The sequence below is a fragment of the Hippopotamus amphibius genome, chromosome 2, assembly GCF_030028045.1.
Source record: "Hippopotamus amphibius kiboko isolate mHipAmp2 chromosome 2, mHipAmp2.hap2, whole genome shotgun sequence".
In the NCBI taxonomy this organism is placed as follows: Eukaryota; Metazoa; Chordata; class Mammalia; order Artiodactyla; family Hippopotamidae; genus Hippopotamus; species Hippopotamus amphibius.
In genome coordinates this window covers 116627070-116649160 of record NC_080187.1, presented here as the reverse complement: position 1 = coordinate 116649160, position 22091 = coordinate 116627070, and the positions used below count along the sequence as shown (strand labels likewise).

At 38.9% G+C, this 22091-nt stretch overlaps 1 protein-coding gene and 1 pseudogene across 1 annotated transcript; one reads left to right on the top strand and one right to left on the bottom strand.

Annotated features, from left to right (window-relative positions):
- Positions 1–10713: 10713 nt before the first annotated feature.
- On the bottom strand, positions 10714–10821 carry LOC130847629 (U5 spliceosomal RNA; annotated as a pseudogene).
- Positions 10822–14287: 3466 nt separating this feature from the next.
- Positions 14288–14840, top strand: LOC130846369 (39S ribosomal protein L42, mitochondrial-like). Its single transcript, XM_057724567.1, has one exon. The coding sequence runs from the start codon at positions 14332–14334 to the stop codon at positions 14761–14763; it is 432 nt and encodes a 143-aa protein (XP_057580550.1). The 5' UTR covers positions 14288–14331; the 3' UTR covers positions 14764–14840.
- Positions 14841–22091: the final 7251 nt, after the last annotated feature.

Sequence of the window (22091 nt, the reverse complement as noted above, 5' to 3'; positions counted from 1 at the left end):
CATTTCGAGTTAATTAAGCAGTGCATCCCCTACACCATAGTGTATCCCACGTGTATTCCGTGAAGCAATCTGTGGACCGTTAATAAGTATTAAATGAATAAAGGATTCGTGGTCAAGTTAGTTTGGGAAATACTGGCTCAGACTAAGTTTGGCAGATTTCTTTCATACAGGATTTGTCAGAAAACTTAATTTCCTAAAACACACTGTGACTCTCCAAGTGGTATTTAGCGTGTGCAATGTTTCCCAAATGTGTTTGATTATGGAGCCCATTTGTTGAGGTGTATCTTAGGCCACATGTTAAGACACGATTCCTAGCTCGAGTTGCCAATATTCAAAGTACAAGAAATATATTTAACAGTAAAACTCAGTAAACAATTTGCTTCTTAATGATTCCAAAGTTACTTTAGGATTTTGTAATATGTTAGGCTGGGTCATCTTTATGGACTTACTTATGTGTTACTAAAAATACTCTGGATTGTTATCCATTTCAGGAGTTATCATCTATGTGGTTACAGGTAATGAATGCTCTGTTCAGTTTGAATACTTACAGTTTTGTTTTGTTTTGAATCAGGGTGCACTGTAACTGTAACATTTAATATTCTCTTGTCCATCTTTAAATTTACTCAGTTTTCCCTTTCCTTAACCAGAACTTTGAGTTGCCCTTGAAAGAGTTGAGTGTGGGGGCAGGAGTGTTGGAGGAGGTCCTATGCTCCTCCTCCCTCCCTTTTTGCACCCAGTGCACCGCTAAAGATGGATGCCCTTCCCACTGTGTGTCCCTAATCAGTTCTGTGAGGGCACAGTCACACCTGTTTTGTCATTGCTGTGTCCCCCCGCAGACTAGGCCTTCCACAAATATTGGTTGAATTGGAGAATTGAGTGAACTAGGCTGTAGAAGTGGAAGATCCAGCCAACCCATGTAAAGGAGAAATAGAAACCAGTTTTAACTAGAGTGGAGGCTGTAGAATGTAGATTTGGTTTTTTGGAAGTCTTAGGAACTGTTCTTTCAGAGCATTTGTACCCAGGCAATAATATATTTCCAGCCTGGTGATCTGAGTCAATTTCCCTGTAAAGATTTAAAGACTGGTGCAGCTGGATGGGCAGTGCACAGCAGGTGACAGGTAGCAGCCCAGCCTCTAACCAGGGGTTGCTGCCTGCAGCTCTCAGGCCAATTCTCCGTTTGTCTGTCTGTAGCATTTGCTTGTGTCATTTTTTTTTTCTTTCACTTAGTTTTCTCTTCTTTTTCCCCACCTTCCCCTTCTTCCTAGCCTTCCTCCCTCCTTTTCCCTGCCAGCCCACTATCCTCCACACAAGTGGTGAAATTAACCACCTTAGTCCACCAAAGTGTAGTGGTTTCTTAGTATTCCCTAGTCAGGGAATAAAATGTGTTGCCTGCTCTTCATATGCAGAGTGGATGAATCAAATTTTTGTATTTCCTAAAAGATAGCGAATTTTTCTTTGTATGTGACCTGAGTGACCCCCCCCCAGGGGTCATTGACTCTTGGTATTATAGATTATATGAAATTACTGAAAGTTTCCCTGTGAAAGTGTAGTTGAGAGAATGAGACCCAACTTTCTGTTCCTGAAATAAGTGACTGTAATTTTATCTTGAGCTCAGGGGCTGTGAGTTCTCTCATCACTGTGTTCTTATGCCTTTTGGTGTATAGAATCTCACTATCTTGACAGGCCTAGCTATAAAGAAAGATAACTTTTTTAAATTTTCTTGAATACCTATTACATATGTAAAATATTTTGTATTATATACATTTCTTGGTGCTTAATATCATTACCACCGTAACTTTGTGTTGTTCTTAAGAGGGATGTTATGAATGTCACAGCTCTATCAGCACAAACCTGCCATGGGCTGCCCTTGACGCTCTCCTTGCTGGAGTGAGTGTTAGGATGTTCCCTGTGAAGTGGCTTATGACCCTGGTTTTCCCTTGCATGGCTTGCCTGTTTGGATTGGGTTCTTCAGTAGGGGAACGTTCACAATGTGAGGCCACAGGGTGAGGCAGATGTCCCAGAATAACCTAAAATGCGTTAAAGGACAGAGTATTTTTAAAAATTAAAATAAAAAGAAATCAGAGAACAGAGGGAGAAGTTGCTTAGGACATGAGTAAGCCCTTGGTCCTATCTGAAGTCAGTGGTTTTAGCTGGTTTCTCAACCCAGTGGGATGGTAGGAGGAATCAGACTCTGAAGTTCTTAGAGTGCGGACTGTTCATATGAGTAATCTCCCCCTTTCCTTGATGCCCTCTTTGTTGTAGGCTCCATGCTGGATGCCTTACAGATGTTATCTCATTCAACACTGTGAGGTAGCTGGTGTCATCTGCCTTTTGCAGATAAGGCACCAGAGGTTAGAAACTCACCCAAGGCCATTCAGTCAAGCTGGGATTCAATACCCATTGTTCCCTGTGCTTATCTCCTGGCTTTTTGCTCTGTGAACCACCTGTCTCAATTACATCTACCATTCTCTGGCCACCTGCTAGGCGACAGACATCACAGGCCCACCTGGGTTTTAAGCAGGCATCCTGAATCTGCATTATTAAGATTTTGTGAAGTCTTGACTTACTGGGGAGATTGATTCCAGCCCTACCTTATGTTCCCATGTTTGTGGAAGTCACAGCCATGTTTGGCCCTGTCCCAGTTAATTCCTCACATCAGGCAGTTTGTGAGGCCCTCTATTCTGTCCTCTTCACTCTCTAAAATGTGCTAGTAGTACTTTTTCCTCTCCCTCCTGCTCAGGCTTCAGGTAGCCTTTCTTAGCCAGAACCTTAGTAGGAGCCAGCCTGGAGTGCAACTCCTCGCCCTCTTCTGCCCCCAGTTCTGCAAATACATATCCTCCCAGACTTAGGTCCGGCTGAAATCTTTCTTGAACCCCTGGCTATACTTTTGTATTCTCTTTCCTCTGCTCTTGGGACCTTCCCCTATAGCCCTTGTGGGCTCAGATTTCTCTCTTGAGCCTCCTGCTAGATTATAGGCTGCTTGAGGGCAAGGACTGTATCCTAGTTTCATTACAGTTCCCAAAGTGTCTGGCACACTAAGTAAATGTTTGGATAAATACACCAGTCTCTAAGGCTGAAAGGGCATTTATTCATATTCCACGGGTCTCTCTCTCCTGTGCAAATTTAACCAAAATTACTGGGATGTGTTGTTATATGTTGTAACAAAAAGCCAGAATACCCTGAAGCCAGTGATTAATCTGAAGAGTGATTAGGAAAACTTTTGCTTCTCATTTTGGCCGTGTCAGGGTTGAGCAGTGTTGCTGGGTCCCATCCTTCTATTCTACTTTTGTTCTGCGCTGGTAAGAAGAGTGGTGGAATATCTTGTCAGATGCCGGAGCCTGCCGGCAAAATCGATCAGGTCCTTAGGCAAACACGATGCCGCTAGGAAATAAAGAAAGAGACAAAAGATGGGGTCCAGAGGATCAGAAGCCTCTAGGGCAACTGACAAACTTCTTTATTATGCGGTGGCCTTTAATACACTTTCAGAACAAAGGGGGACATCAAAAGAAATGACTCCTTCTTTGTTGTAACTTGTGCTATCTCTTCAAGGGCACCAGGAACTTGTGTAGTAGCCTGTACCCTACATGGTCTCAGGATGTTCTCATACGATAAGGAGTCTGTGGGAACACATACTGCAGCCCAAGGAATCACATGCTCTTTGTTTAAGCACATACTCAAGGTCGGGGTGGCGGGACAGAGAGCTATGTTTGTTTTACACAAATCCTTGAGTTAAGGCAGCTCCCAGGGCCATGTCCTGGGAGCAGGACCCCTTTCTCAGGGCTGCTCCCCGCAGCTCCCCCTTCTTTAACTTAAAAAGAGCACATTCTTGAAATAACCAAACAAAGGCCTCATATGATTGGGGGCAGTGGTCTTTTGCAAGAACAGCAGGAGGAGGGCAACTGCTATTGGCCAGGTCTCTGTTTGCCTCCTGGGTCCCAATCTGAGCTGGGCATGGGAAGCAATGCAGCCATGGGGGCAGGAGACCTCTCTCAGAAGAAGTAAGGGTCTGTGCCCCACCCCTGTTGGCCCCTCTGCGACTGTGCCTATCTTAGGTTGTTCCTCCCTTGAGGAATCTTACCCGTCTCTGGCTAACCAGCCATCCTCCAGGGCCAAACAAGGTGATATGCGGTGTGCAATCAAGGAAGGGGCTGCGCCCCCAGAGAGGGTCAATCTTCTGTTTCCATGGTAGCCTATGCCCCCATGGCCTCCATGCCCAGCACCCTTAGTTCCTCTGCTGCTCAAGCAGGACATCCTGCACCCAATTGTTTAGCCCACATACTTTAATTACTTTTAGCCATATTTATTGTAACTTTTTCAAGATTTCAGAAAGACTTCTGAATGTTTTCCCATATTCCCCCCTTTTTTGTTTTTGTAGGAAAAGATAAGCCATCCAGCTACTTCTTTTTTCATCAATCCTTGGAGTGTTTTTCTTGCGCATCTGAGAACTGAACATAAGATAATTAAAAGCAACAATAGAATATCAGAATGTCTAGGAGATTGCTACTCATGCTTTTTGTCCAATCCAATGGATGCAATGCTTTTAATCCATCGGCTATACTTTGTAAAGTAGCAGTCTGGTGTAGAGATTGCAAAGATGCATATTACATGCCAGTTATTTTAGCTTGTAATTAGTTGAGCACATTTTTGTGCTCCTGCAAATGCAAGTGAACTCCATGGACTGCAGCCTTGATAGCCCACAGGTGTTGCATTAATATTCTGATAAAACACGGGATAAGTGCCAAAATAATAAAAAACAAAATTAATAAACCAATAACAGTCAAACCCAAATATTTAAAATGACTTAAAGAAGGCACATGTTTCAAAAATTCTTGTATGAAATTTTCTGCTCTTTTTCCCAAATCATCATCAGGTGAAGGAGCATTTTGTATGTCTAATATCTCCTTATGTAAAAATGCCAAATCTAAAGAAATATTACTATTGAACCATATTCCTTGCAAATGGTTTTTCACCTTATCCCAAGCTGTAATGCTAGCATTGTACCTTTTTGAGGTGACACAGATCCAATTATAATTGCTGTGACACCGTAATTGTCTTCTTAGTTTTAGCCCCTGAATTTCATCTCCCATATACATGATAATATCATAAAGAGCATTTAAACATTTCTCTAATTTTTGATCAATACTCTCCTGGGTTCCCAAAGCCGTAGAAACATTTTGCGCCAACTTATCTACAAAAGTGGCTGTATGCACTGTTTCTGCTAAAGAGATAGCAGCCATAGTAGCAGTGGTAATGAGGGTTATTAAAGATACAATTCCTAAAATAATTAGTCCTATTGCCCTGCGGAAACGCATTAAAGCCTTTTCAACATTTTTCCATAATTCCAATCCTCTTATCTGGTTCACTAGCGATCTTCTCCATCGTCCATACCAGCCTTTCCGGCAGCCAGCGGGGCGTTTCGGCATCCTGGGGAAACACACAAACATGTCCTCGTCCCCATATTAGGACGGGATCTGGTCCATGCCAGTGATTAGTAAGGGGATCTTTCCATTTTACCATAGCCTTATTAGCACAATTTGGATTCCATAGCCTTTGGGCTGCTGAGTGGCCTTGAATATCTAATTGTAAAAAATTTAAAACAAATAAAGCATGATTAAGATAATTCTGTGGCGTCCAGGGGTATAGTTCCCCCCTTTTTAATTTAAATAATTGATTTTTCAGTGTTTGATGAGCACGTTCAACAATGCCTTGTCCTTGGGGATTATAGGGAATACCAGTTTTATGAATAATTTGTAGTTGAACGCAAAAGTTTTGAAAATTTTTGCCAGTATAGCCTGGACCATTATCAGTTTTTATTTCCTTAGGTTGTGCCATAATGGCAAAGCACTGTAAACAATGTGCAATGCAATGTTTACTAGCTTCTCCTGGTTGAAGTGTAGCATGAATGAAACCAGAAAAAGTATCTATAGTAACATGAACATATTTCTGTTTTCCAAAATCTGCAATATGAGTTACATCCATTTGCCAGATATGATTAGGTAAGAGCCCACGGGGGTTTACTCCCAAATGAGGAACAGGAATCAACTGTGGGCATGCATCACATTGTTTTACAATTTGTCTAGCAGCTTCTCTGGAAATTTTGAACTGGAGTCTCAGGCTGTTACTATTCTGGTGATGAAGCTTGTGGGATGCAGCGGCCAATTGTTCAGAAGAGAAATAAACTCTAGTGGCCATGTCCACTTGAGCATTTCCCATACTTAAGGAACCTGAGAGTCCCGAGTGGGCACGAATATGCCCAAAATAACATTTGGCAGTTCTAGATCTAATAATAGTCTGTATCTTTCGAAAAAGCTGTTGAATCAATGAGTTAGTGGTTCCAATAAATGGGACGGTTTCAATAGCATTTAATGCTCTAACAATATAGTGACTGTCTGAATATAAATTGACAGGTAGATCTGAGGTTTGTAATAGAGCTGTATAAACAGTGTGCAATTCTACTTCCTGGGCAGAAGAGCAGCCAGTATTCCAGGAAGTAACTTGATTATTTATGGAAAAGGCTGCAATTCCATTTGAAGAGCCATCTGTAAAAATTAAAAGCGCTTGTTTAATTGGTAGAGAACTTACCTTAGAGGGGAACAAAAACTGATGTAGAGTAGCAAATTGAAGCAATTTATCTGAGGGATAATGATTATCTATTCTGCCAGGATAATTAGCTAACGAGGCTGCCCAAATGTCACTAAATTGCATTAGCCAATCTTGCTGTGATTTAGAGAAGGGAACACAAATGAGATGAGGATCCCTTCCCAAGTAACGGACAGAATCAGTGCGTCCCATAGCGATTAAGGTGGCTACTAATTCATGGTAAGGGGTTAGGACTCGAGACGGGGAGGTCGGAAGGTGCAGCCATAAAAGAGGACCATTCTGATACAAAACGGCTGTGGGTGTATGTGAAGTAGATAAAACATAAAGGCCCCATTCTTTAGTGTAATCACAGTAAGAAACCTGTTGGGTACTAAGGGCTGCTTCGACCTTGGCTAAGGCAATTTTACCATGTTTAGTCAAAGCTCGAGGAGAGGTGGGGTCTGGATCGCCCTTTAAAATATCAAAAAGAGGTTTTAGTTCTCCTGTAGTAAGTTTAAGATAAGGCCGAATCCAATTTATATCTCCTAAAAGTTTTTGGAAATCATTTAAAGTTGATAAGTTATTTTTACGGATTTCAATTTTCTGAGTAAAAAAATGTTCTCCTTCCAAACGAAAACCCAAGTATGCAAAGGGAGGAAAACGCTGTATTTTTTCTTGAGAAATTATAAGACCAAAGCGTTCTAAGTCTCTTTTCATATCTGCAAAAGCAGACAGTAGTATGCCTTCAGATTTATAAGCCAAAAGAATATCATCCATGTAATGAACAACATATAGCTGAGGATATTTTTGCCTGATTGCCTGTAAAGCTTGTGCTACAAATTTTTGACATAAGGTTGGGCTATTAGCCATGCCTTGAGGTAAGACACGCCATTGATATCTTTTCATTGGCTCCTTTAGATTTGTAGAAGGGACACTGAAAGCAAAGTGCTTACAGTCCTGTGGAGCCAGAGGAATAGTGAAAAAACAATCTTTTAAATCAATAATAATTTTAAATGCATCCTTAGGAATAGCCATTGGAGAAGGCAATCCTGGCTGTAAGGGTCCCATAATTTCCATTGTTTCATTAACTTTTCTCAAATCTTGTAATAATCTCCATTTTCCAGATTTTTTCTTGATTACAAATATAGGAGAATTCCAAGGGGAGGTAGAGGGGACTGTTCTAATTCCATGAGGACCTCTCATGGAGGCTCCTTATCATGATAATGAGCCGCCTGATCTTCTAAATCCAATTGTTCCCCCTCACTTAATTTATCCTCATTATCTATACCTACCTGTAAAGGCTCAGCAGGTGGCGCTGAAGGCCGGGGAATTTCTGACTCAATCCCTGAGGAGCCATTTTTTAGCTTAGATTCTAGTTTCTGATTTTCATGAGCGGGATCTAGACAATCTCGTATAAGAGTCCATAAAGAAAATGCAACTATAGGTACTTTACTGGGACCATGAATGGAATAATAATCTTTCAACCATTCTCCCACCTTTCCCCAAGTATTACTATTTACAGTTCCTTCTTCAGGAAACCAAGGACAGACTTCCTCAACAAAAGAAAATAATTTTTCTAATTGTGTTTTATTTACATGAATTCCGCGGTCATTTAACATAGTCTTTAACATACATATAAATAATTGCTTACTATTACCTTGTCCCATAATTTCTTACTCTTGACAATACTCTCCCTGCCCATACACTTACCTTAACGGCTTTTTCTCGGGTACCCCTTTTTCACCTGGGCAGCGGCCGTCACCGTGTTCCTTCAGGTCCCTGGTCGGGCGCCACTTGCCAGAGCCTGCCGGCAAAATCGGTCAGGTCCTTAGGCAAACACGACGCGGCTAGGAAATAAAGAAAGACAGACAAAAGATGGGGTCCAGAGGATCAGAAGCCTCTAGGGCAACTGACAAACTTCTTTATTATGCGGTGGCCTTTAATACACTTTCAGAACAAAGGGGGACATCAAAAGAAATGACTCCTTCTTTGTTGTAACTTGTGCTATCTCTTCAAGGGCACCAGGAACTTGCGTAGTAGCCTGTACCCTACATGGTCTCAGGATGTTCTCATACGATAAGGAGTCTGTGGGAACACATACTGCAGCCCAAGGAATCACATGCTCTTTGTTTAAGCACATACTCAAGGTCGGGGTGGCGGGACAGAGAGCTATGTTTGTTTTACACAAATCCTTGAGTTAAGGCAGCTCCCAGGGCCATGTCCTGGGAGCAGGACCCCTTTCTCAGGGCTGCTCCCCGCAGTCAGAGAGCTGCTCTGACAAGTTTTGTGTTGCAGTTTCTTAGCTGCAGACCTCGTGCAGTTTGCCCATCTGTGTAGACAGATCTCCCCAGACTTGGGGGATGGCCTCAAAGAACTCAGTGAGGGGGTGTGCCAGTGCTTTTATTCTGTGTGGGCTGGAAATACACCTTCGACCTGTCACATTCATGCTCATTCACGGTCTGCGTGCGTCTCCCTTTCATGTCCTGCTGGTAAGTATAACAGCTGCTTTAGCCAGTCACTCTGCTCGTGGGACACGCGAGGGGCTGGTGGCACATTAGCAGTGTCCGTGTGGTCCTCAGATGTTTGAGGTTGACAGCAGCTCCACAGCGAGGTGTGTGTGAAAGAACAGAGGTAGAGGAGCCAGCAGTGTTTACAAGAAAACATTGAAGTCCAGCACCGTGTGGTACCGGCTGTGTGACATTTGGCAAGTTCTGATCCTAGGTTTTCTCAGGCATAAAATCAGACTAGAATACCTGAGTTTTGGTGAGGATCGCTTAAAATAATCTGTGTGAAAGTGTTCTGTAAACTCCAAAGCACCAGTACAGGTAAGGACTGGTCTTTTTCTTTCAGTTACCCTTTTCAAAGGCAAACATTGCTCAAATATATCTGCTTTTTTTTTTTTTCTTTTTTTGATAATCTTTTTTAAGATTTTATTTTTATGTGGACCATTTATAAAATTTTTATTGAATTTGTTTCAATATTGCTTCTGTCTTATGCTTTGGTTTTTTGGCCACAAGGCATATGGGATCTTAGCTCCCCCACCAGGGATCGAACCTGCACCCCCTGCAGTGGAAGGTGAGGTCTTAACCACTGGACCACCAGGGAAGTCCCTATCTGCTTATTTTTTATTTTCTAAAGAAAATCTCTTCCTTTTTAAAATATAGTTTTGTCTTTTCCCTAATACTTTATTGTGAAAAATTTCAAACATACAGCAAAGTTGAAAGAATCACCCCATGTATACCTATGACCTAGATTCTGCAGTTAACACTTTATTTGCTTTACCACATCTCTCTACCCCTATATGACAAATGAGTATGCCCATGTAATGCAAATCTGTGCCAGGATACAGAATATTACCATCACCCCAGAGAGTTCTCTGTGCTCCTTCTCCATTCCTACCCCCACCCAGCAACAATGATTTTTTTTTCCCATTGTAAATTATTTTTTCTGTTCTAGGCTTCATATAGAGAGAATCTTAAAGAATGTATGTTTTTTGTGTAAGGCTTCTTTCATGTAGCATAGTATGTTTGAGATTCATCTATGTGTCATGAGTCAGTAGGTTGCTCTTTTTTCTTGCTGAGTGGTATACTGTCATTTGACTAGATGACAGTTCACTTATCCTCTTGTTGATGGATGCTAGGGCTGCTTTTAATTTTTGGCTATTAAGAATACAGCTGCTGTGAATATTCTAGTATAAATTTTTATGTGGGCATATGTTATCATTTTTCTTGGGTAAATACCAAGAAGTGGAATTCCTGGATCATAGGATAGCTATTATGCTTAGCTTTTTAAGAAACTGCTTGACCTTTCTCCAGGGTTACACAGCTTCACATTCCTGCCAACAGTGTATACTAAAAGTTTGGTTGGTCCATGTCTTTGCCACGGTTTGATGTTGCCGGTCTTTTAATTTTAGCCATTCTGGTTGGTATGTAGTGGTACCTCCTTGTGGTTTTGATTTGCATTTCCCTGATGGCTAATAATTTGGAGTATGTTTTCATGTGCTAATTGATTGTTTATATAACTTCCTTTTTGAAATTTTTATTTTAACACTTTTTTATAGGACCTTGTTTTTTATCTGTTTTCTGTATGGTAATTTGTATCCTAATTTATCCCTCTCCCCCTTTCCCCTTTGATAACAATCAGTTTGTTTTCTATGTCTGTGAGTCTCAGAATTGTTTCTCCCCATGGAAATCTTTAGTAAAAGGTGAGAGATTTATTTGATATGAAGAGAAATCAGAGTATACTGAGTACAATTTTTATACACCATCTCATTTGATGTTCCCCAAACTCCTGTGAGATAGGAAGGAGGGAGTTTATTTTCCCTGTTGAAGACCTAAAAAAAGCAGAAATTTAAAGTGATCCAATGATGTGCCCAAGTTTGTGGTGACTGCTTACAGAAACAGGTTCACTATAATAGCATAGGGTAGAAACCAGTGGAAAGAGGTTGGAGAGTTTTTAAAAAAGACTTTTTTGTCTCTTGGTTTCTGGATTTATTTTATAAAAGTAAACTTTTATTACTTTTTCTCATCACAGAAGTAACATTTATTTTAGAAAGCTTGAAAACGAAAAGGACAAGGATCACTTAAATTGCATAATCACTTAAATTGCACAATTAGGAGATAGCTACTATAAAAGTGTGGTATCTTTCCTTCCATCCATGTAGATTACTTTAAATAACTGTAATTAAAAATTATTTTTTAAAATGGTTTTATTCTTTTAGTTCTAGGACACATTTAGCTGTTATTTCTTGAAATGTCCCTTCTTCCATTTCCTCACTTCCCTCTGCAGCTTCCTCCAAGTGATTGGATTTAGGCACAACTTTGACTTGTCCTCTATATCTCTTCACTTTTCTTTTACTTCCCGTCTGTGTGCTATAGTCTGGGGGGGTTCTTGAGCTCACTCTCTTAGCTCACTGATTCACTCCTCAGGGTCTACTCAGCTCTCTAGCCCTTTGAGTTTTGAAATTGGACAGTTTCTGTGTTGAAGATTTATGGCATGTTCTTTTTGTAACTGCTTATTCATGGTTTTGTTTTGAGTTTTTGTTGTTATAGCATACTCTGTTATCTTTTTGAGTATATTAATTATATACACTTTAAAATCCTGTTCTGATTGCTGTTTATTTAAATATTTTTTGAGGTATAAATGCAGTTAGCAAAGCATACAGAATCTTAAAGAGTACAGCTTGATACAATTTTACCCATATATGCTGCATATAACGACCACCCAGATCAACATAGAATATTTCCAGCACTTCAGAAGTCTGCCTTTTGGCTGTTGATTTTTGTTTTAATATTTCTAACATTTTATTATGGAAAATCTCAAATATATAGCATTCTTGAAGGAATTTTGCAGTGAACCCTTGTACACCCCAAACTCCTGTATTTTGTGGTAGAGTTTTACTGTACTTGCTTTATCATATATGGTCAGCCCTCTGTATCCATTGGTTCTACATCTGGGGATTCAACCAATGGGCAGGGGGTGGGGGTGGGGGGTATCCAGAAAATTCCAAAAAGCAAAACTTGAATTTGCCTTGTGATAATGACTAGCATAGCATTTACATTGTATTTACAGCAATTTACATAATGATTTATACAATGTTTACATTGTATTAGGTATTATAAGTAATCTAGAGATGATTCAAAGTATAGGTATGTAGGAGAGGATGTGCTTAGGTTATGTGTAAATACTATGCCCTTTCATATAAGGGACTTGAGCATCCGTGGATTTGGTATCTGAGGGAATCTTGGAACCATAGCCCTACAGAAACCAAGGGACAACTGTGTCTGTCATCTCCACTTCCTTTTTCTTTGATGCATTTTAAAGTAGTTGCAGACATCTAAAATACACTTCTAAAATATTGCAGCATGCATATTATTAATTAGAGTCCAGTATTAAATTTCTCTTTTGAGGTAAAATTTACACGCAGTGGGGGACCTCCCTGGTTAAGAATCTGCCTTCCAATGCAGGTGATGTGGGTTTGATCCCTGCTCACAGAACTAAGATCTCACATGCCTCAGGGCAACTAAGCCTGTGCGCTGCAACTACTGAGCATGTGAGCCCCAACTAGAGAGTTCACCTGCTACAACAAAAGATCCTGCATGCCACAATGAAGATCCTGCGCAACTGACCTGACGCAGCCAAAAATAAATAAATAAATATTTTTAAAAATTTATGTGCAATGAAATGCACAAATACTTATTGTGTATTTGCTGAGTATTGACAGATGCATACATATATCTGTGTAATTGAAACCTCTGTCAAGGTTACAATATTATCTTTCCAGAAAGTTCACTCATGCTCCTTTCCAGGCTGTCTCTCCCTGACATTCCTGCAACCACCTTCTAATTTTTTTCCTACCATAGAATAGCTTTGTCTGCTCTAGAACTTAAGTGGAATTATATAGTATGTACTCTTTCATGTAACTTTCACTCAGCATTATGTTTTTGAGATTCATCTATGTTTCATGAATGAGCAGTTCCTAGTATTGTGATATTGACTTTATTTATACATATATTTATGTACTTATTTATTTTGGCTACTTTGGGTCTTTGTTGCTGCTCACAGACTTTCTGTAGTTGCAGTGAGTGGGGGCTACTCTTCATTGTGGTGCATAGGCTTCTCAGTGCAGTGGCTTTTGTTGCAGAGCACCAGCTCTAGGTGCACAGGCTTCAGTAGTTGTGGCATGTGGGCTCAGTAGTTGTGGGTGATGGGCTTTAGAGCCCAGGTTCAATAGTTGTGGTGCATGGGCTTAGTTGCTCCATGGCATGTGGGATCCTCCTGGACCAGGGATCAAACCCGTGTCCCCTGCATTGGCAGGGAGATTCTTAACCACTGTACAACCAAGGAAGTCCCTATTGTGACTATTAACTTTTAAAAGCTCATGATCCACGTTGTTAAATTGCCCTCTAGAAAGGTGTGATCAAACTTTAATATCACAGGAGCACACAAGAGTGCTTGTTATGCTTTCAGAATCTGATTGTGGGAGAGTGATAAAATTTATTGGTATTTTAATTATAATTTATTTCATTTATTGTTACCTTTTCCTTTTCCAAGTGTGTTTTGGACACTTGAACTTCCTCTTCAGTGAATTTGTGTCTGTTGCCTATTTCTCTGTTTGGGTTTTAGAGTTTAAAAAATTTTATTTATAAGAGCTTTTTAATATGTTTGGGAATTCAGTTTTGATCTCTCATGCTTATTGTGAATCTTTTTCTCTAGTCTTTTTATTGGCTATATTATTTTTTTAAATTGTAGCCATTTTATATTTTTATGAAATCAAATCTAGCACTCTTCCTTTTATGTATTTTTCCATCTGCTTTATATAACATCATCTTTTATTACAGAAGCAGTATACAGACTGTAGGAAATTAGCAAATGCTTCTACAACCTAGAGATAACTTATTGTAACATGTTAGTATGTGTCCTCCCAGATTCTTTCTCCCTCCCTCCCCCTATTTTTCTTTCTGTTTCTTGCTGTCCCCACCCCCGCATCTATCTGTCTATCTGTATAATTGCATGTTTTTCACTGAAATTAGATTATACATACTGTGTTTAAAAAAAATTGTGGTAAGGAAGGCACGTGGAGCAGTGCCTCCTAGGACCCCGACTGAGACAAGATGGCGGGCTGGCGGTGAGCTGCAAGTTGAGGGGTGAAAATAGGTATACCTAGAAGCAGATTTTTTTTTAAAGAAGCAGATTTTAAAAGCAGTTTCTCTTCAAGTCATCTTTCATACCGCCTGATAAGCGATTTGATTCATGGTGGCATTGGCAGCAGTAAAATGGGCGATATCAAGTAGAACTATCTTGAAATACTTATTTCCAATTCAAAATGGAGCCTTATATTATGTTTGTCATAACTCTACGTATTCTTCTCTTCCAGATGACTATAATTGCAAAGTAGAGCTTGCCTTGACATCTAATGGCAGGACAATAGTATGCTATCACCCTTCTGTGGACGTACCATATGAACACACAAAACCTATCCCTCGGCCAGATCCCATGCAGAATAATGAAGAAACACATGATCTAGTGCTGAAAACCAGATTAGAAGAAAAAGGTGAACACTTAGAGCAAGGACCCATGATAGAACAACTTAGCAAAATGTTCTTTACTACTAAACACCATTGGTATCCTCGTGGACAGTATCATAGACGTCGTAGGAAACTGAATCCTCCAAAAGACAGATGATATTGAGGTTTTCAGGAATCAAAGAGAAATGTTATCCTGCATCTCATTTGCCATTTGAGAAAATACAATTGGGTATATTCACTAATATGTTTTATAGTAAAATAATAAAATGTCTTTTCATATGTTAGAATGTGTATTTCTTTGTATATGTTAAATAATTCTGGATCTGACATTCTTATTTACAGAAGGCTATTTTATCGTATTTTCATTTTGAGGTATTAAAGTCTACCGTTTTAAAACAAAAATTGTGGTAAGGTATACATAGCATAACATTTACCATTGTAATCATTTTTAAGTGTATAATTCAGTGACATTAAGTACATTCACATTGTTCTGCCACCACCACCACCATCGATCTCCAGAAACTTTTCATCTTCCAAAGCTAAAATTTCACACCCATTAAACTCTTTATTCCCTCCTCCCCCCAGGCCCTGGCAACCACCATTCCCTTTTGACTACTCTAGGTACCTCATATAAGTGGAATCATATAGTGCTTGTGCTTTTGTCACCGGCCGATTTCAATCGATATAATGTCTTCAGGGTTCATCCATGTTGTAACATGTATCAGCATTTCATTCCTTTTTAAGGCTGAATAGTATTCCATTGTGTACATATACCACATTTAGTTTGTCCATTCATCCACTGATGGACACTTGGATCACTTCCACCTCTTGGTTATTGTGAGTAATGCTGCATGTGAACATGGGTGCACATAGCTTTGAATTCCTGCTTTCAGTTCTTTTGGAGATACATACACCCAGGAGTGGACTTCATGGATCATATGGTAATTCTATTTCTAATTTTTTTTTCAAGTTCTTTATTGGAAAATAATTGTTTTACACTCTTGTATCAGCTTTTGAGGTACACCAAAGTGAATCAGCTGTATTTATACATATATCCCCATATCCCCTCCCTCCCGTGTCTCCCTACCTTGACTCCCTCCTGCCCTCCCTGTCCTGGTCCTCTAAGGCATCACACATCATCAAGTTGATCTCCCTTTGTTATACAGCAACTTCCCACTAGCTATCTATTTTACAATTGGTAGTGTATATATGTCTATGCTACTCTCTCATTTCATTCCAGCTTCCCCTTCGCGCCCCCTCCAACCCCATGTCCTCCAGTCCATTCTCTACATCTGTATCTTATTCTTAACCTGTCACTGGGTTCATCAGTACCATTTTTTTAGACTCCGTACATATGAGTTAGCATACGGTATTTGTTTTTCTCTTTCTGACTTACTTCACTCTGTATGACAGTCTCTAGGTCTATCCACCTCATCACATGTAGCTCAATTTCATTCTTTTTTATGGCTGAGTAATATTCCATTGTATATATGTGCTACACCTTCTTTATCCACTCATCTGTTGTTGGGCGTTTAGGCTGCTTACATGTCCTGGTTATTGTAAATAGTGCTTCAATGAACATTATGGTACATGTTTCTTTTTGGATTATGGTTTTCTCTGGGTACATGCCCAGTAGTGGGATTACTGGATCATATGGTAATTCCATTTTTAGTTTTTTAAAGAACCTCCAAACTGTTTTCTGTAGTGGCTGTACCAACTTAAATTTCCACCTACAGTGTAGGAGGATTCCCTTTTCCCACATCCTCTCCAGCGTTTATTGTTTCTAGATTTTTTGATGATGGCCATTCTGACTGGTGTGAGGTCATACCCCATTTGGCTTTGACTTGCATTTCTCTAATGATTAGTGATGTTGAGCATCTTTTCAGGTGTTAGTTAGCCATCTACATGTCTTCTTTGGAGAAATGTCTATCTAGGTCTTCCGCCTCTTTGTGGATTGGATTATTTGTTTTTTTGGTATTAAGCTGCATGAACTGCTTGTATATTTTGAAGATTAATCCTTTGTCCATTGCTTCATTGGCAAGTATTTTCTCCCATTCTGAGGGTTGTCTTCTTGTCTTGTTTATGATTTCTTTCACTGTACATAAGCTTTTAAGTTTCATGAGGTCCCATTTGTTTATTCTTGATTTTATTTCCATTATCCTAGGAGATGGGTCAAAAGGATCTTGCTTTGATGTATGTCATAGAGTGTTCTGCCTATGTTTTCCTCTAGGAGTTTTATGCTGTCTGGCCTTACATTTAGGTCTTTAATCCATTTAGAGTTTATTTTTTGTGTGTGGTGTTAAGAAGTGTTCTAAATTCATTCTTTTACATGTAGCTGTCCAATTTTCCCAGCACCACTTGTTGAAGAGGCTGTATTTTTTCCACTGTATAGTCTCACCTCCTTTGTCAAAGATAAGGTGCCCATATGTGCTTGGGTTTACCTCTGGGTCCTCTATTCCGTTCCATTGATCTTCCTTTCTATTTTTGTGCCAGTACCATGCTGTCTTGATCACTGTGGCCTTGTAGTATAGTTTGAAGTCAGGAAGCCTTATTCCACCAAATCCATCTTTCCTTCTCAAGATTGCTTTGTCTATTCGGGGTCTTTTGCATTTGCATGCAAATCGTAAGTTTTCTTGTTCTAGTTCTGTGAAAAATGCCATTGGTAATTTGATAGGGGTTGCATTGAATCTGTAAATTGCTTTGGGTAGGATAGTCATTTTTCACAATGTTGATTCTTCCAATCCAAGAACATGGTTATGTCCCTCCATCTGTTTGTATTGTCTTTAATTTCTTTCATCAGCATCTTATAGTTTTCTGCATACAGGTCTTTTGCCTCCTTAGGCAGGTTTATTCCTAGTTATTTTATTCTTTTTGTTGCAATGGTGAATGAGAGAGTTTCCTTAATTTCTCTTTCTGCTCTTCTGTTGTTAGTGTATAGGAATGCAAGAGATTTCTGTGCATTAATTTTGTATCCTGCTACTTTACTAAATTCATCGATTAGTGCTAGCAGTTTTCTGGTAGCATCTTTAGGGTTTTCTATATATAATATCATGTCATCTGCAAAGAGTGACAATTTTACTTCTTCTTTTCCGATTTGGATTCCTTTTATTTCCTTTTCTTCTCTGATTGCTGTGGCTAAAACTTCCAAAACTATGTTGAATAATAATGGTGAGAGTGGGCACCCTTGTCTTGTTCCTGTTCTTAGAGGGAATGCTTTCAATTTTTCACCATTTAGAACAATGTTGGTTTTTGGTTTGTCATATATGGCTTTTATTATGTGCAGGTAATTTCCTTCAATGCCCATTTTCTGGAGAGCTTTTTTCATAAATGGATGTTGAACTTTGTCAAAAGCTTTTTCTGCATCTATTCAGATGATCATGTGGTTTTTATCTTTCAATTTGTTGATGTGATCACATTGATTGATTTGTGTATATTGAAGAATCCTTGCATCCCAGGGATAAACCCCACTTGATCATGGTGTATGATCTTTTTAATGTGCCATTGGATTCTGTTAACTAGTATATATTGAGGATTTCTGCATCTATATTCATCAGTGATATTGGTCTGTAATTTTCTTTTTTTGTGGCATCTTTGCTTGGCTTTGGTATGAGGGTGATGGTAGCCTCGTAGAATGAGTTTGGCAGTGTTCCTCCTTCTGCTATGTTTTGGAAGAGTTTGAGAAGGATAGGTGTTAGCTCTTCTCTAAATGTTTGATAGAATTCACTTGTGAATCCATCTGGCCCTGGACTTTTGTGTGTTGGGAGATTTTTAATCACAGTCTCAATTTCTGTACTTGTGATTGGTCCATTCATATGTTCTATTTCTTCCTGGTTCAGTCTTGGAAGATTGTATTTTTCTAAGACTTTATCCATTTCTTCCAGGTTATTCAATTTATTGGCATATAATTGCTTGTAGTAGTCTCTTATTATCATTTGTATTTCTGTGGTGTCCATTGTTACTTCTCCTTTTTCATTTCTAATTCTGTTGAATTGGCAGTTTCTCCCTTTTTTTTTCCTGAGGAGTCTGGCTAATGCTTTATCAATTTGTTTATCTTCTCAAAGAACCAGCTTTTAGTTTGATTGATCTTTGCTATTCTTTCCTTCATTTCTTTTTCATTTATTTCGGATCTGATCTTTATGATTTCTTTCCTTCTGCTCACTTTGGGATTGTTTTGTTCTTTCTATAATTGTTTTAGGTGTAAGGTTAGGTTTTTTAATCCACATTTTTTCTTGTTTCTTGAGGTAGGATTATATTGCTATAAACTTCCCTCTTAGAACTGCTTTTGCTGTGTCCCATAGGTTTTGGGTCATTGTGTTTTTGTTGTCATTTTTTCTAGGTGTTTTTTTATTTCTTCTTTGATTTCTTCTGTGATTTCTTGGTTGTTTAATAGTGTATTGTTTAGCCTCCATGTGTTTGTATTTTTTACAGTTTTTTTTCCTGTAATTGATATCTAGTCTCATGGCATTGTGGTCAGAGAAGATGTGTGATATGCTTTCAATTTTCTTGAATTTACTGAGGTTTGATTTGTGACCCAAGATGTGATCTATCCTGGAGAATGTTGCGTGTGCACTTGAGAAGAAAGTGTATTCTGTCATTTTTGGATGGAATGTCCTATAAATATCAATTAAGTCAAGATGGTCTAATGTGTCATGTAAAGCTTGTATTTCCTTATTTATTTTCTGTTTGGATGATCTGTCCATTGTTGTAAGTGGGGTGTTCAAGTCTCCTACTATTATTGTGTTGCTGTCAATGTCCCCTTTTATGGCTGTTAGCATTTGCCTTATGTATTGAGATGCTTCTATGTTGGGTGCATAGATGTTTACAATTGTTATATGTTCTTCTTGGATGGATCCCTTGATCATTTTGTAGTGTCCTTCCTTGTCTCTTATAATAGTCTTTACTTTAAAGTCTAATTTGTCTGATATGAGTATTGCTACTCCAGCTTTCTTTTGACTTCCATTTGCATGGAATATCTTTTTCCATCCACTTACTTTCAATCTATATGTGTTGCTTGGTCTAAAGTGTGTTTCTTGTAGGCAGAATATAGAAGGGTCTTGTTTTTGTATCCATTCAGCCAGCCTGTGTCTTTTGGTTGGGGCATTTAATCCATTTACATTTAAGGTGATTATTGAAATGTATGTTCCTATTACCATTTTCTTAATTGTTTTGGATTTGTATTTGTAAGTGTTTTCCTACTCTTGTGTTTCCTACTTATTGAAGTTCCTTTAGCAATTGTTGTAAGGCTGGTTTGGTGGTGCTGAATTCTCTTAACTTTTGTTTGTCTGTAAAGCTTTTGATTTCGCCATCAAATCTGAATGAGATTCTTGCTGGGTAGAGTATTCTTGGCTGTAGGTTTTCCTCTTTCAGGACTTTCAATACATCCTGGCACTCCCTTCTGGCCTGCAGAGCTTCTGTAGAAAGATCAGCTGTTATCCTTATGGGTTTTCCCTTATATGTTTTTTGTTGCCTTTCTCTTGCTGCTTTTAATATTTTTTCCTTGTGTTTGATTTTTGTTAGTGTAATTAATATGTGCCTTGGTGTATTTCTTCTTGGGCTTATCCTGTATGGGACTCTCTGCACTTCTTGGACTTGATTAATTATTTCCTTTCCCATTTTGGGGAAGTTTTCCACTATAACCTCTTCAAATATTTTCTCAGAACCTTTCTTTTTTTCTTCTTCTTCTGGGACACCTATGATTTGAATGTTGGTGTGCTTAATGTTGTCACCAAGGTCTCTGAGACTGTCTTCCATTCTTTTTATTCTTTTTCTTTTTCCTGCTCTGTGGCAGTTATTTCCCCATGCTATCTTCCAACTAACACTCATTGTTCTGCTTCAGTTATTCTGCTGTTTATACCATCTAGAGTATTTTTAATTATGGTTATTTTGTTGTTTATTACTGTCTGTTTGCTCTTTAGTGCTTCTGAGTCCTTATTATCTTTTTCTAGTATTTTCTCTATTTTGTTGTTGAGATTTTGGATCATCTTTATTATCATTACTCTGAATTCTTTTTCAGGCAATTTTCCTATTTCCTCTTCACTTATTTGGTCTTGTGGGTTTTTTCCTGCTCCTTTGCCTGCAAGGTGTTTCTTTGTTTTCTCATTTTGTCTAATTTGTAGGATTTGCTGTCTCCCTTCCCTCTGCTATGTAGTAGTAATTCTTCTTGTTTCTGCTTTCTGCTCCCTGTGGTGGGGTTTGTCCAGTGTCTTGAGTAGGCTTCCTGGTTGGAGATTCTGGTGCCTGCTTTCCAGTGTGTGGCTCTGAGTCTTTTCTCTCTGATGAGCAGGGCTGTGTCAGGTGGTGTCTTTTGGGGTATCTGTGAGCTTACTATGCCTTTAGGTAGTCTGTGTGCTGATGGGTGGCTTTGTCTTCCTGTCTTGTTTGTAGTTTGATGTGAGGTATTCAGCACTGGCCGTTGCAAACAGTCAGACAAAGCTGGGTCTTAGATTCTGATACAGGACTCCTTGAGAATTTTCTACAGTTAACCTTCCCTGTGGCTGAGGACTCCCTAGTGGTATGGCATCCTGGATTCGGTGCTCCCTCTCCAGAGCCTCCTACTTGAATTCTGATCAAGTAGTCCAGACTTCAGAGGTTCCTTGCCCTGGTGATAAAGGGGTTTAAAAGAGAGTGTCTAAGCCCCAGACTAATGACAGAGTGTTGAGTCAAACAAATACTAAATCACGGAAACACATACATGCACAAGACACACAAATACCAAATCCAATGGAACATAAAGTACTAGAAAGACCGGACAGCAAAACCCCAGTATACAATCAGACAATCAAAGAGAAAAACAGCAAAAATTCAAACAAACAAACAAACAAACAAACAAAAACCCTAAAAAGCAAACAAACAAACAAACAACCACACACACACAAACACAAATTCAGGGACATTTTGAAAGCTAGGATCAAATATAATAAAGAGCAAGAGTACAACCGGATAGACTGAAGATTCCCAAAACAAAATCAGACAATTATGATTAGAACTAAGATAAAGACAAAATCTAATAATAAAAACCAAAGCAGTGTGTCATTTGGAGAATAAAGCAAGGAAACAGAGCAGACCAGTAATATTGATTATAAATATATTAAGATAAACTAACAAAGGAGAGAAGACAGTGCAACAGAAGAGTGTAGTGTGACTAGAAATATGAGAAGAAAAAGAAAAAAATAGAAATGTATAAAAGATAGAGAAGGAAAGAAGGTAGGAGAGATAAAATCAGCACAACAAAAAACTAAGCTAGAAATAGAAATATATAGAAAGTCTAAAAATAAAAATAGAAGAAAAAAATAGAATAGAACAATATGTTATAAAATGTGTAGATCCCTTAGGACTAAGATTGTAATTAATTAATTAAAACAAAAAAAGAAAAGCTAGAACTGACCCCAGAATGGACCAGATCAGTAAACTGAATAATAATATTTCTGTTTCCTTGGGGTCTCAGCTGTAAGTGTCCTTCTACCCACCTTGGGCTTTTTGTATTAC

Bases quoted from the DNA above. Each gene is read 5' to 3' on its own strand.
- LOC130846369 (XM_057724567.1), top strand. From the start codon at position 14,332: ATGGTGGCATTGGCAGCAGTAAAATGGGCGATATCAAGTAGAACTATC.